The sequence below is a fragment of the Larus michahellis genome, chromosome Z (assembly GCF_964199755.1).
Source record: "Larus michahellis chromosome Z, bLarMic1.1, whole genome shotgun sequence".
NCBI lineage: Eukaryota > Metazoa > Chordata > Aves > Charadriiformes > Laridae > Larus > Larus michahellis.
In genome coordinates this window covers 10,152,092-10,167,356 of record NC_133930.1, presented here as the reverse complement: position 1 = coordinate 10,167,356, position 15,265 = coordinate 10,152,092, and the positions used below count along the sequence as shown (strand labels likewise).

Below are 15,265 nucleotides of genomic sequence, written 5' to 3'. Positions count from 1 at the left end.
CTGAGGAGGCTTAGCCCTCTTCTAAAATCTGTTTGTACTTTCATGCTAATCTCTCTGTACCAATCTCTCTGTACCTAATGTCTGCCTCACTCAAAAATATTTCTGCTTGACAGTTTCTGTGATTTGCAGCTCCCAATCAATCTTGTAGCTGAGCTTGTCAAAAAACTGTTGATCTGTGTTCTGTGCAGCATTAATACTTGGTGTTTGATGCTGTATTGATAGCTGTAGGAAGCAAATTATTACATAGGTGACTCGTACAGTGTCCCCAAGTAAACTTGTTTAGCTGGTTCTACTCTTAAAAATAAAAAATAATAATTGTTTACTGGGCAGAAAGATAATCCTGAGCGCACTGACTTCTGAGTGTCTGAAACCTGCAACCTCGTTATGCCATGGATCAGCTTCCTAGACTGGGGATTTTAGGTGAGTGAAGGAGAGAAGAGCAGTAGAATAGGTGGACTAAGCAAGGAGGTTCAGAGGCCAAGTTACATTCAGTTGTGTACAGCAGGGTCTGGGGCACTGTAGTTTATGGCAGAGCAAAGAGCACATCTTCACATGTGGGCTTGGTGACGAGGGACAGCGATTGCTGACTTGTGGCTGTTGTTACCTCTTTCCTAACCTTTGTCTGTCCTCTCTCCAACTGATTGTGAAAAGAGAGCAGAGGGGAAAATGTAGAGATAGCAGCCCTGGCCTTGTGTTAGACCTCAATTCTTCTGTGTTCTTGTCCCTCCAAAATACTGTATATTGCTGGATTGGAATCCTTCCTCTGAGGTTTTCATGGTTCCTCTGTACCTAGCAGTTGTCTCTTCTATAGGATATGGGTAAAGTCTTTCATGGAAATGTGGGTAAAGCCATACTGCTATTTTGATTCTTCTAAGAAGTAGGTAGTAAACATTTTAGAGGTCCAGAGAGAGCTTTTAAAGCTTGGACAGTGAACTAGGACAAGGGGTAGAACAACTGGTGAGGGGAGGGACAGGAAAGTCGTTAAAACAGGAACTTCCTAAACTGGTTTTACCATGTCCTGCAGCGACTGTTCTTATTAAGTTTAGGTGGTACCCTGAAAATAAGGGGTAATTTTGATCCAAATTTGAAAAGCCTATCATGGGTAATTCTGATGTTTGGACAACCAGTGTATTGGTGATTTAGGATTATAACTTTTGTACTCTGGTAAACTTGTAGTTGCTTGGTGGCTTATAATTACCGCGTAGCTTTGTTCTCAGTCCGCAGGTCTTGACATCCTCCTGTTCTTGTAATATGAAATAACGCTCATTTAACCCCAGGCAGTGACTAGGACCACACAGACACTTGCTTGCACCACACCCCTCTACCAACCTCTCACTCTGTAGGGTAGGGAGAAGAGGGAGAAAAGAAGGGGTGAAAAACACCTCATGGGTTGAGATGAAGACAGTTTAATAAAATAGTAAGAGGAAGAGGAAAATAATAATAATAATGATAATGGTAAAAGAATATACAAAACAAAGCAATACAACACAAATCACTCTCAATACTGGATGATCGGTTGCCCAACCCAACCCGAGCAGTGATCACGAATCCCTGTCCCTGGCCAACCCCCATTTATATACTGAGCATGATGTCTATGGTATGGAATATTCCTTTCGCCAGCTTGTACTCTCTGTTCTCCCTCTCAGCTTCTGTGGGAAGTTGAAAAACGTCCTTGACTAATGTAAACATTACTTAGCAACAACTACAGCAATATGTGTTATCAACATTCTTCTCATACTAAATCCAAAACACAGCAGCTACTAGAAAGAGAATTAACTCTATCGCAGCTGAAATCAGGACATCTTCCTCAAAAAAACCCATCAAACTGCAAAAGCCTCAGATATTGAGGTCCTAAAAAAAAGAGGCGGGGGTGGTCTATGTAGAAATATGCCTCATGTAAAAATTAGTTTTTAGCAGTTTATGTAGATGTGTGCTTTGTGGATGGTTAAATAATATAAAAATTTTCATGCCCTGTTGGCACTATGCGACATGCAAAAATAAAGCCATTCACTGTATCAAGAAGCTTGTCAACTGAGGCTGGTAACCAACAGCAAGTATTTGTTGTTGTTAAAATAGAAATTAATATTCCTGTGGGTGATAACAAGGAAGTTGTTTGAGTAATTTGAATTGGGTGATTTTCATGTCAGTAACTGTGATTTAGGGGGAAGCATAAGGAATGTGTGCTTGCAGGTTGGCACACAGGTGTAGGTGTGGAGAGGTGGGCTGAGTCAGAGAAGGAAACAAGTGGAGTATTTAAACTTTCTCCTCACAGACAAGGAATGACAGGGAATTTCTTGAGAGATCAGGACACTTCAGGGAGGCTGGGTTCTAGACCATCTTAGGCAAGAGTGAGAAAGTAGAGCCAAAATTTTGAACAATGTCTAATTAATTGGCAATAGCAGTCTCATGTGGGATGGGTCTTTAGGTAAGTCCTTTTCTTGGCATTTGGAGCTACTTCACTAGGTACAGAAAAGATAGCAAATAATTGCAAGTCCTACTGAAATATGTAGTCTTAGATGAACTGTGGCTTACTTATGTGTGTTAGGGAAACAAATTCTCCTGTGAGGAAATTTGGGCAGTAAATGATATTTAACTTTAACTATGGTAGTTTTCTTCTTCAACTCTAGTATTTTCTAATGTGACAGACTAGCGATTGGCGGCTCCTCTGCTGTTGCTGTTAAATGGTGTTTTCTCTCCTAGGGTTTGGACGTGGCAGAGGGAGAGGAGCGGGGAGGTTTTCAGCCCAAGGCATGGGGTAAGAAACATGCAGAGCACAGATTTTGGCAAGGATCAAACTCAGTGGCAATATTAATTGACAGTATTAATATTGCCAGTGTATGTATTAATATTGCTCTATGTTTGATAAACCAATATGGATGCAAAAATTCAACGATCTGTTAGATGATTAATGGATTATTTTTGTCTTAAACCAGTATTTCTAGCTAGACATAACTATACAAACCTAATGTAAGTTCACTCAATGTTAATATATCAAACTTGGAGAACCCATTTGTACCTATCAGTAACAGCCACATAGTTTCTAGGAGGCTGAAAGTTCTGTGTGGTGCATATAGTCCTAGGTCAATTTTAAAATAGATTTGTTTTGGTGTAATGTAGAATGTGCAGGTTCTGCATAAAACCAGGAAGTCTAGCAATTATAAACTTTCTCCCGTTTTTGAGGTTTCATGTTTTAACTGTTTGGACATATATGGACCCTAAAACAGAATCAAAAGAAGTTATTCAACAGCTCTAAAGTTTGTTCTCAGTTTTGTTGGAATAACTTGCTTCACAGAAGTGTAGCCTCCACTACTTCCACTCAGTGTTTGCCTTTAATGACATTTCATGTAATATCAGTGATGTCATAATGAACAGAAGGCTCATTCTGCTTCTCTAATAATCATCATACTTCTAGTTGATAAACTGAAAAGAGATTTTTCTTCAATAATCCTTTTTCACCTTTAACTGCATCTGAGTATTTTGGCAGATGCAGCTAAAAGGTGAAAAAGGAGTGCATTCTGAAATAATCTTACTGATGTTCTGACTCCTGTCCTGTGCAAGTCTGGTGCTCTGTGAAAGGAGATGATGCTTGTTTCTCATCAGTCAGCCACCTGCTGAGAAACTGTCAGCTGAGAGGGGCTTATCATTGTGTATGCTCTATACATATACATATAATACACATATACATATAATGCATATACATATATAATGCATATACATATATACATAATATATATACATATAATGCTCTATAACACTGGGAGGAGTAGGTATGCTTTTAACTGCTTTTTCAGGAACTGTTGTTCTGATTCAGTCTCTCTACAGTAATTTTTTTTCAGTCTCCTCACTTTTTTCTCCTCTTTTCTCCCTTTTTTTTTGTCTGTGTCTGCTCATAGAGGAAAAGTTTCTTTTGAAACGAAAGCTATCAAGATAAATTATGTTGAAATCGAGATGGTAAATCTAATACAACTTCAGCTAAAAACGATGACGCTTGTGTTCATTGAATGACCCATGTGTTCTCTTCCATTTCTTAACTTTTAAAACTCTAGGACGTTTAACCCTGCAGACTATACGGAGTCTTCTGCCACTGATGGCTTTGGGACAAAATCAGAGATTTGGGAGACTGGTCAGAATGATGCAGATGATGGAACTGGTAAGATGCTTCAAGAGTGGAAGGATTTGAATGAAGACGTGTAGCAAATTGCAGTTAAAATAACTGTTCTGTTAGTGTTCAGTTAACTACTGAAAATGTGAGTACATCTCACATGATACAGATAGTAGTTAATTTTTATAGTTTAACTGCTACTAATGTGCAGAGCACATGTTGTAGGCCTGCGTGACACGCTGGTTAGAATGAAGGGAAGGCAATCTGTAACTTTTTTTGGTTTAGTACTAACAATCCCTTGAGAGATTTGAAGTTATTGGAAGAACCTTGTATGTGAAAGAACTGTTTAGATATCTTAAGTACTGCTTAAGAGCTCACCTAATGTTGTTAAAGACTAAATCCTGCTAAAAGTGATTGGTCCACAGGCAATGGGCAGTAGGGTGTGAATATCTAAGTAGAAGAAGAAAAAGAAAAACTGTTTTCAACTATGAATTCAGTCAGTGACACTGGGATGGCTTTGGAAGCCCTACCTGTACAATGGAGAAATGTAAGGATGTGAGTCTCTGGGATGGAGGAGAGTTCCAAGATGTGCCACCTTTGAAGAGAAGAATTACTAACTGAAGTATGAGTAGGCACTTGAATGGAAGCCAAAAGAGCAGTCTGCCAGTCTGAAGATAGAGGCACCTGTGTGTTTCTGTATGAAGTTTCAAGTGTGAATTACGTACTCCTGGCTAAAGGCAAAAGACAGACATAGTTTGGAAAGGAACCATTTAACAGTGGTCTTGTGGGGATTCAGAAATGAAGAATGTGACCTGCTTGTCTGTGACTGGGAAAACAGGATACCTTGCTGCCTCCCATATTCTGTGACAGCAGTTGAAGACAAAGGAAACTCTGTGTCAGGATGGAGAAATTAATGTACGTTACGCTATTGTCCACATGTGGGAACCACGGAGTGATAGATTTTTATCTTTTTTTTTTAACCCCAGCAAAGGGTCGCTCTTCTAATCTCTTCATTGCTGAAGCTGACTCAGATGATTTTTCATCAACCTCTGTGTCAACTGTGGAAGGAAAAGACTGATTCTGGAGGCCAGGGTGTGGCTCCATTGAGCTCTGCTGTGAGCTGCTTGATATGCAGCTTTCTAAACTCCATACAAGCCATTTCCCAGTTAACCAGAGAAGACAATAACAGGCTCAGAGTTTAGGAAGACTTATTAGGCAGCTTTCTTGTCACTCTGAGTGCCTCCTAGTCCAGTGTGGGAGAGTGGCACTGACTATATTAATGGTTATTGAAAGGTGGCTCTTTTGCCAAATGCGGCATCTTTCCAAGGAATTACTTTTGAAATTACTTGGTGCTATAGCACAAACAGAAATTCACCTTTTACTTTCACTCCTGTTAGTTTTTCAAATAATTTTATCAGATAATGAGTTAGAAAGACAGCTAATGATTTGAAAATTCTCCTACGAATATTGATACTGTTGTTTGCTATATGGTAGCGAAAGGCAGGGTATGCAAGTATTGAAGAAGCAATAAAGTTAACTCACTAAAGAAAGAAGACAGACAAGAAAGGCAGGAGGAGGCTGGACCAGAGGTAGAAAATTCACTGGTTAGTTATTAATAAATGCAGCTGTAAGGCTGTGGCTTACAAATGACTTTGACTTCTGCCCCACTTCCCAAGTGCGCGCAAATGTTTTGTGACCCTCCCTGCTAACTGCCTTCATGTGCTTTTCCTATGCAACCTCTGTTCCTTCTTGTAGGCATCTCCTCAGTCTTCACTAATGGAATTATGCCTAGGAATAAGAGTAGCTTGGTGTGGCTAAGCAGACCCCTGTAAGAGTACGCATGTGTCTACGTGAGGGGTTTGCTGTTGAACAAACAGATTGTTGGAAATTCAGAGTGTACTAGTTGATGTGTGGAACTTCTTTTTGGATGCCAAGTGCATTTTTGCTGTTAGGTGACGTGCACATGACACAGAGAACTGCACTGAACTTCAGTAACACAACTTAAAGCATATATGTGGAAGTTGGGGAGCATGGTGTGGAGAAGGTGAGAGAGAAGGCATTTGGGAATTTTCTCTGTCATTGTCAGATTAATGGTTCTTAGGGGTGTGAATGAGTAAGTGTCAGTGTGGGTATTTCTTGCAAACTCATTTGGTTGGTTGAAATTTAAACTAAACTAGTTGACTGTAAACGTTCTTTTTCGGTGCCAAGTACCTTTTTACTGCTAATCTTAACTTACTTTCAGTGCAAATGGAAAAGATACCATAACTGACAAAACAAAAATGTCTCTCTATATGTGACTATAGGAAGAGTGTTTTATTTTACAGTGGGTCTTCTTTAGACAAGCCGTAAGAAAGTCAGAAATAGCTGCTGAGGCAAAAAGAAGAGATTTCTTTAAAAAGAGTAGGCTTTAAAAGTTAGATCAAAGGCATCTTGAGGGTTATTGAGGAGGCTGCAGCTGGGGTACTAGTTCTACAGCAGAAGAGAGGGAGGTTGGAAAGAAGATGGGAGCAGCGGTGAGGGGAAGGACAGTTGGACAAGGTGTGGGGCTGGAAGCAGTTCAGCTGTTGATTTGGCTGGTTAATCACAAATACTAGTTTTCAACTGTTGAGTTTTTTCCCTTAATTTACATAACAGCACTGTTAGTTACAAAGCAACAGTCTCAGTAACAAGTTAGTTACAGATGTGGAATTACTAAAGATGTGAATAAGGGTGATGTGTATGTATGGAAATCCATAAACCCTGCAATTGGGCTAGTGTACTCTTATCTAGTGTCAGAGAAGAGTCTACATAGTGGAAGAGCAGTGTGGAAATCCCTCTCTTTATTCTTCATTACCCAGTCCCATTTCTTCTTTCATCTGAAAAGAAAGAAAACAAAATCAGCTCATACTAGCTACTTGGAAAATTAGTGTCTTTCATCTCCAGTTACATTGAAAAGGACATAACTGGGCAACTACCTGGTGAAACAAAAGCAGTTTTGCTTATCAAAATGTTTTCTGAAGACATCATGCAAATCTAAACTCTCTGTGGAGTTCTGAGTATTTACTAAGTATTTCCACTTTAAGATAGTGCTGGGAAATTGTTGCAGATGCCAGAGGATTCATAGTAGCCTGAATGAAAGGTGTTTCTAGGTGCATCATTGTGTAATCCTGTAGAAAAGCTAGCTCATTCTGTGAAGTTAAAGTTTAGTGTTGTTGGTTGAAATAAGAAGAGTAAAAGGCGAATCTTTAATAGTTCATAACATTTAAATGTAATTGTATTCCAAATAATTCAGCATCAGTTTTCCTCCATCCTAATTTTTATAGACGTAATGTACAACTGGAAGTCAAAGAGAAGGGACAGGTGGGAGGAAAAAAAATGAACAATCCTAATCCAAAAGGAATAAACTTGAACAGTGTGATTGGCATTTTCTTACAGGCATGCTGAGTGTTCAGTCTCTTACCTTTTTTGTAGTGTACAAGGCAATGGGAGATCCTGAACGCAAATCAGAGCAGTTACTATAAATAAATTATGTTGGAGGTGGTCACTTATCGAAGTGAGTTAAGAAAATGGTATCGTATTCTGGTAATTTACTAATACCTCTAATTTGATAGTGTTTCGTAAATTTCACAGGAAAAACTTCCTTCTTTATCTTGGTTATGAGCAGCCTTAAATGACTCTGAAACTGAAGAACAAAAAGAAAAAAATAAATTATAGTTTATCTGTCAAGGAAGAAGTAGGGAATTGTGTACCTTGGAAGTTACAAGGAAGTTGTTTTTGTTTTTTTTTTAAGGACTGCTGTAAAAGTCGGGAGGAACATTTTAAGGACACGTTCAGGTTATTCTAGAATGTGAATGTAATCCAGAAGGAAAGGTTTACTACATAAGTTTGGGATAGACCAAAATAAAATTATTTGGGGTCTAATATCTATGGCTGATTATTCAAAAAAGGGAAGAAAAATACTATGATAGGAAGTGAGGAAATGGAAGAAAATAGCTGAAGGCTTACCAAAAACATATAGTGTACTTTTTATTGGCTTTATAACTTTCTAAAACTGAACTTGTTACAAAGGGAAACAGGAGAGAGTCACTGAGCCATCTAGGTTGAAGTTGCTATGGCAAGGATCCTTGAAAACACAAAGCATAAGTTCAGTGGAAAACAGAGTGATGCTTTGCAAGGCATGGGGGTAGAGGTTGGGAAGAGGATATATGGAGTTGCAATAATGCCAAGGTGGATTTTGGATTAAAAGGAAATTGATACACTTGTGGCAAGATTGGACTTAGAGTCCCATCAATAGGAGGAAGGTGTTAGCAAACTGGATTTAATGCAGAGAAGAGCAGTGAAATAACTGAGGCTCTAAGGATTGATGTGGGAAGGCAATGTTAAGAAGCGGCAGTAATAAACTTAGGAGCTTGTGTAAACTAATAAAAGGATGAAGGGTCATGCTCTGTATTTAAAAAGAGTAAATGCACAGAACCATGATCATAAGTTGGAGCAACAGATAAAAGTTTAAACTGCATATCAGGAAAGTGTCACAAGTGTTAGTCCAAGCAGGTTTGGTCTCCCAAAGGTGGTGGGGAATTCTCAAAAGTTGGGCTTGATTTGTCTTTTTATGTTTCTTTCTATGTTTCTTTGGCAGACTCTGAGCTCCATTCTTAGAGTTCTGGCACCAACATGAGGTTTGTCATCTACAGACACAGGCCTTGCTGTTATTGGTGGGAGATATGTATAAGCAGTGCAAATACCAGGATGTATTTCTTTAAAGAAGAAATATCAGAGGAAGGGATCCTGTGGTGGTCAGGAGAAGGGAAAAAGAATCAACTGTTTCTCTGCTGCTCATTGGTCTTTTCTCCTTTCCAAAATTTCTGTGGAAATGCATGAATTAGAAATTTGAGGCATTGTAGTAATTTTGCTGTGCTGGGATATTATTATTAGTTATTTTTCAAGTGCCTCGAGATTTTGCAGCATGTAGAAACCTCCTAGTTGGGGGGCTGCTTGGAAAAATGTGAGCACGTGATGTTTAGGCAACTCTGTATTGCTCCACAGAGCCAACAAAGAGTGGATGTTACCTTGCTCAGGACCTGCAAAATAATTTTGGATTCCAAGGTATAAACCACCCCTCTTCTCCTCACTGTGTGTGTATCTGCGTGGTAGGCCTGTTCGCCTCACGGGGTTAGTGCCATTCCACCCTTCCCTGCCCAAGATGCTGTTTTGTAAAGGTGTAGAAAAGAATGCGCTAATATAGTGATGGCAATAGTATGAACTGGGTTCGATGCTGTCTTCAGGGGTCTTGTGTCTGGATTAATGTGTTTCAGAGGGTTCCTGGTTAAGTAAAAGGAGATGATTAAACCAGTAGTTCTTCTGCTTTTGTACTTGAGCAAAGGTGATGGTAGCAGGAACTTCACTGCTGGTGTTTTCTTCGCTTGTGGTTTTGTAGTTTAAATGAAAGCTGTGGTTATTGCTGGGATAACCTTCCCTATGCTTATGCTGGTGGGCAAGGCCTTCAGTCCATTTATTGCTCTTGCATGTCTGTGTCTGCTTTTTCCTGTGGAAAGGATCAGGTTTTTGCATCTGTAGGATTGTTTCCTGTAGTTTTCCCATTGCCTCATGCTGCGGACTAGGCACTGTGCTCCAGTGTTTAACAAATAAACTCTGCCACAAGTTACAGCAATAAGTGTTTTGCAGCTACAGTGGAAGCTTACTGACTCTTCTGCTGCCTTTATATGAACTATATATGTTTTAAAATAAAATTACTCTAGCAGGGGAAAGGGTTGGGTTGGTTCTGTTCTGAGGAGAGAGTTAACAGGTGGAAAGGAGCCTCCAGAGGCATAGCTTGGGTCTTGAATTTGAGTATATTGGAAGTAGGATTATGGACGTCAGAGCAGGTATTGTGGTTGTTTTTTGTTCAGACTCTGTGTGAATTTGGGCGTGAAACTGAGAGATCTCATGGGAGGGCCAAGTAACCTCTCACTGTCATTGGGAATGTAGGAGGAAGTTCTTCCAATGTTTGGAATTAATCACTGGTTGCAGACATGCATTCATACAAATTATGTCTGGTACCGTAATGGCTAAGAAATTCCTGAAATTAGAAATTAAAGGGGAAAAAAAAAAAACTCCAAAAACTTTAAATCTGCAGACCACTTTTCTAGAGCTTCCCATGTTTTCAGTCACCATCTTCTTGCTTTGTGTTCCACTACTAATGAAAACAGTTTTGCATATAAATCAGAAGGGTTGAAATATGACATTGTGCTTTTAGCTTGTAACTGGTTTCTTTCCTTTCCTAAATTACAATAGGAGCATGGAAAAACTCAATAGAAGAATGGACAGCAGAAGACTGGAATGAAGATGTAAGTGTACCTTGTTGGATAGACTGATTGCTTATTTACCTTTTTCAGAGTTTCTCTGTTGTCTTCAAAAACTAAATGTTCGAAGAAGTACATTGCTGTATGCAGACAGTGGTACTTCTCACTGTGTTTCTCGCTGCAATTCCTGTTTTTTTATATATATATATTTTATATATGTGTGTGTATATATATACACACACATTTATATATACATACACATATATTTATATATACACACATATATATGTGTGTGTGTATATAAAAAAGTTTATTTTTAAATAAAATTGAATTAATAAATATTAATGTGTTTGGCTGGTGGATAATACATAGTTAATAAAATTTTAAGTTTTATCCCAAATTAAGTATTTGTGAATCATAATACTCCACTGCTAAATGCTGATAGGTGTTAACCGCATATTTCCCCCTCCTATTGTGTAGGGATTTATAGCCATATTATCACATGACTTTTATGTAATGAAGTGCTGAAGCTTATTATCAACTTTAGACTCCTCATTTCATGCTTTTTGTTTAAAATCTGCGTAATTGTTCCACTTAGTCCACGTCATGTTCATAATATTAAACAAAACAGATAGTAGTATGCTGAAGTTAGCACTTAATTGCTTCATTCTTGTTGTTTCATCATGATGTGTTGTCTGAAGTACAACAATAGTTTTGGTTCTTGTTTTTTAGTCTTCATGTCTGCAAAGTAGTTGGCATTTGTGATCATCATGTGTGAAAAGTGCATTTGTGATTTTAAGTTTTTAGTTATTGTATTAGAGTTTAAGCAGTTCAGAACACAAACGAGGTAACAAGAAAAAGGGAAAGGGAAACTTAGCTTTTAAGAAGTTTTTCATCTTTTATAGGACTATCCATTGTTGCCAGTTTATTTTCAGCAGAGTAAGAGATTCTCTAGAAAGTCATCCTTTTTGCCCCCTGCGGTAGCGTGGCATGTCAGTGTTATCCCTAGGAGTGTGTGAATATATTGTATAACAGATATGAAAACTCTGTCCTTATCTAATGAGAGGGGTGTGTCTTTCGAGAAAATGAAAAGAAACTCTAAAATTTGTAGGTTTTCTCTATCAGTTACGGCTATCAAAAGCCGTCATCTTTTTTAAAACCTGTCTATTTCTGCAGTGTATGCTAGAGGTAACCTAAGGGCTAAGGATGGTGAAAATTGCTGGCCTTGTTTCTCACCCCTGTTTGATGCTGGTACAATATAGCAATGTTAGTACAGGAGGGATGTTGAGCCAATGCTGACTGGGGAGAGAATTTTTTAAAATTAATTATTAAACCTGAGTAATTAGCACATGAATCTTGAAAGAGCAGCAGATGAAATCTCTAGCCTGTTGTTAATTTTTATTAATTTTAGAGTGCTGGAAAAATCCCTGTAACCTAGGAGAAGGTTGTTCATGTGCTGATGTTCAGAAAGAGTGAATGAAATGGTGAGCTGCAGACAAATTAGCCAAAAACATCCCTGGGGGAAAAATAAAGGAAAAATTGAATCATCTGATTTAAAAAAAATAGAAACATAAGAATACAGCTTGTGCCATTCAGTGTAGTTTTATGGAAAATAGGTCCATTTTAAATAAACTTGATCCTAGTCTCTAAATAAATTAGGAGTTAACTGTGAAGATAGAGTATGTTCTTGTAAGAGATTTGATCTCCATCTTTTGTTCTAAAAATAATTACATGGTATCACAAAACACATTAAGTGGATTAATATCTGCCTTGCAAATTTCAGCAAATAAATCTTTTGCTGGAGGACCCTTACTGAACGTGGCCATTTCTAGGAGAGCTGTAAAGGAATCCAGTCCCAGGCCCACTTATCAATGGTTTGGAAGTAAAAATAAAATTACTTCTGAATAAAATGTGTGGGAAATGCAAAAATTATTGGAATGGCAATTAAAAGTAAGCCAGTCATGCAGAGAAAGCTAGACCACTGCTAGACTTGACCTGCTCAAACGCTTTATTATAGCTAAGTGGCCACTTATTTTATAGGAATAGAGGCACACCTCCAAAACAAGGGGCTGTTTTCTGGAAAGCAGCAACTGATAAATTTTCAGGATTGTAGTGGATGATGAAAAAAGAACAGCTCAGCATGATCTCCAAAACAGATGCTATGGCAAAAAAAGCTATTGTAGTCTTTCTGCCTGTAGGTACTCTTTGCTGTCTCTTAATCATTCTTGACTTATATTTCTGTATGTGGACACTCCTGAACTTGATTCTGAAATACTGCATACAATTATTCATTGCTTTTACAAAACAAAAGTTGTGGAAAATAGCTGAAAATTACTTACTGATAGAAGAGGTGCTTGAGAGTGAGATTCTTAGTTTCCTGAATCTGAAAAGGTTGCTTTATTAGCATATAATGGGCTCTGGTTTTAGTCTAGTAGAAAAGGGCATAATATGAACCTGTGGCTGGAAAATGGATCCAGGCATTTAAGAGTCTAATAAACAGTTCTGGCAGCATGACTAATGATTAAAATAACCAAATAAGCTGATGTATCTCTCTGCAGATAAAGACCAGGTGTTTTTTTGAAGAGTATTTTTGTTTAAATGTGGTCTTCTCTAGTCAGATACAAGTTAGGAGCAGATCAGTGAAATTTAATGTTGTTTGACCTGAGAAGGATTAGATTTTTGTAATCTAATAGTCCTGTCTGGTATTTATCTTTAGTAGTGAGTTTTGAGCAAGTATAGATCTTTAGTAGTGAGTTTTGAGCAAGTATAGTAGGTTGTCAACATGCTCTTAAATAGGGTGAAAAGCAGTTGCAGTGAAAATAGGAGGTTGTATTTTCTTAAAGGGAAATTCAGGACATAGACAGTCAAGGACCAGAAAATGCTGAGGTACTGTATGTAGATGGCTCTGTTTTTTCCTCTTAAAATTGCTGTCATGATCTACTGGATAAATAACGACAGAAGCTATTAGAAGGGGAGAAATAGAATACATACTAATTGCTGGAAAGTGGATGAAGGCAAACCTTTTCTGTACGATATGGGTAGTCTTAGTTTCTAGTTGGAACAACAGCAACACTTAAAAAAAAAAAAAGAAAACAAAGAAGTGTATTTTGGTGGAAGTGTTTCCTTTATCAGGAAGCAACACAAAAATTAATTTTAATTTCTTTTATTTCAGTACTTCATAACATAACAGTAATAAGGGTTTGTTATTTCTGATTTCTTGATGTTGAGTTTTTATGAGGATGCTGGAGTATATTTTCTTGTTCTCCTCACCTATCAACTGGCTGTGGGAGCTGGGGGCTAGTTATTAAGTATATTGTCTGTCTGATGATTGGTGAATGATTTTTATCATGGGAACAGGAGCGGAAAAGCACAGGCATTTCACTGCAGATAAAGGAAATGCCCTTGTGGGGCCAGTGTTTGCAAAAGGTTCACAACTGTTCATTCAGTTCTGGGAAAATGCCAGAGCCTCAGTAAAAGATTTGCAAATGTAGTGTTCAGTGAGCGTAAATGACTTTGTTAGGAGCCAATAATACTTCTAAGATAAATACTAAATACATTTGTGTAATAAAACTTTTCAACTGCTGCTGCACAAAGTATGTGTTTTGACAAATGCTGTAATCCCAGCAGACTTCTGAATTAAGTGCTTGATTGGAATTTATGGTGTGGAGTTTGCCACAAGGTATAGTGTAAATTTCAATATAGCTGAGGTGGTAGCTGGAGACTTTTGTTTTGCATGCTTGGTTCACTTGAAGAGAACATTTCCTCTCTCATATGATACGTCAAGCATGCTTTTGTGTTGTCACAAACATCCTCAGGCTCCTTGGTTTACTTAGTTTTAAGGATTCATCAGTGTTTTGGCCACAGTTAGTCTTATCCTAGATTATGTGAGTGTAAGAAACTGTTGACATTACGAAGAATTTAATATTTAACCAAGGGATTGCAGACCATAGGCTGCTGCTTGTGTCATTAGCTGACCTCCCCATGCCATATAATGCAGGAATCTCATAACACCACAAAAACTACAGCACACACTGTTCTAAAATAACATGTACAGTGGGGAAAGGGCTCAACAATAGAGAAACAGCCTTTTTAGTTGGAAATATGCTTGAGTTGAATCTTCTTTCTGTGTTTTGGCCAGTACATAGAGTTGTGGGCTGGCAGCAATATGCACAGGACAGAATTGTGTTCCAGAAAGATGGGATTAAAATAAGTTGTATTCACAGCAAGGGAAAGGAAGGAAGTGGAGGGGGGAACTGCAGTGGTACTCATTTTTTTGTGAGACAGTGTGTTGTACATAAGTGGGTGCTAGGAGACTACATGGAACACTTGAACTTCGCCTCTGAGCAGTAAGTGATTTGCTCCCAGTCAGACCTTGTGCATCCTGCTTAAATCAACAGTGACTGTGTCCAGGGATATATGTGGTTTCAGTAGAGCTGCCCATGGGATGGCAGATGAAATTGGCTCATGTCTGTGATGTCCTTTAAACACATCTGCTAACAATGTATGCAACTAAAAATGCATAATTTCCTGGAAGACCTGTATTCAAATGTCACATTCTAAAGGGATTCTATGTGAGTGTTTGAGTAGGTCAGTTATTCTTCAGTCTAAATACAAAGCTACACCAAAGTAGTTAAGGGTTATTTTTTGAAAATTTAATTTATAATATAACCATTATATGTGCAGATTTTTAAACCTGACATGTACTGGCCTAAGACCTGTTCTGGCTTGCAAGGATTCCTCTCAATAGAAATAATTAGCCCTAGGAAGTTGCAGCTGTTTAACTACTATTTTCTAAAAAAAAAAAGCTATTAAAAAAAATTCCCAAAACAAACCAGTAAACAACCAACCCCCCTAGAAAGCAGAATCACCCCCTTTCCCCCCAGAA

General features: G+C 38.2%; 1 protein-coding gene across 26 annotated transcripts in view; it reads left to right on the top strand.

The window, feature by feature from the left end:
- The window catches only part of UBAP2 (ubiquitin associated protein 2), a 193,660-nt gene that overhangs the window by 45,353 nt on the left and 133,042 nt on the right, over window positions 1-15,265 (top strand). For 19 of the 26 annotated variants that reach the window (XM_074568961.1, XM_074568956.1, XM_074568955.1 and 16 more), the window contains 3 exons: window positions 2,701-2,755; window positions 4,047-4,150; window positions 10,373-10,425. In XM_074568961.1, the coding sequence (XP_074425062.1) occupies window positions 2,701-2,755; window positions 4,047-4,150; window positions 10,373-10,425 (212 nt within the window). Of the gene's footprint in view, window positions 1-2,700; window positions 2,756-4,046; window positions 4,151-9,130; window positions 9,185-10,372; window positions 10,426-15,265 lie in introns of those variants that run through there. The other 7 variants (XM_074568966.1, XM_074568968.1, XM_074568965.1 and 4 more) reach the window with 2 other exon arrangements.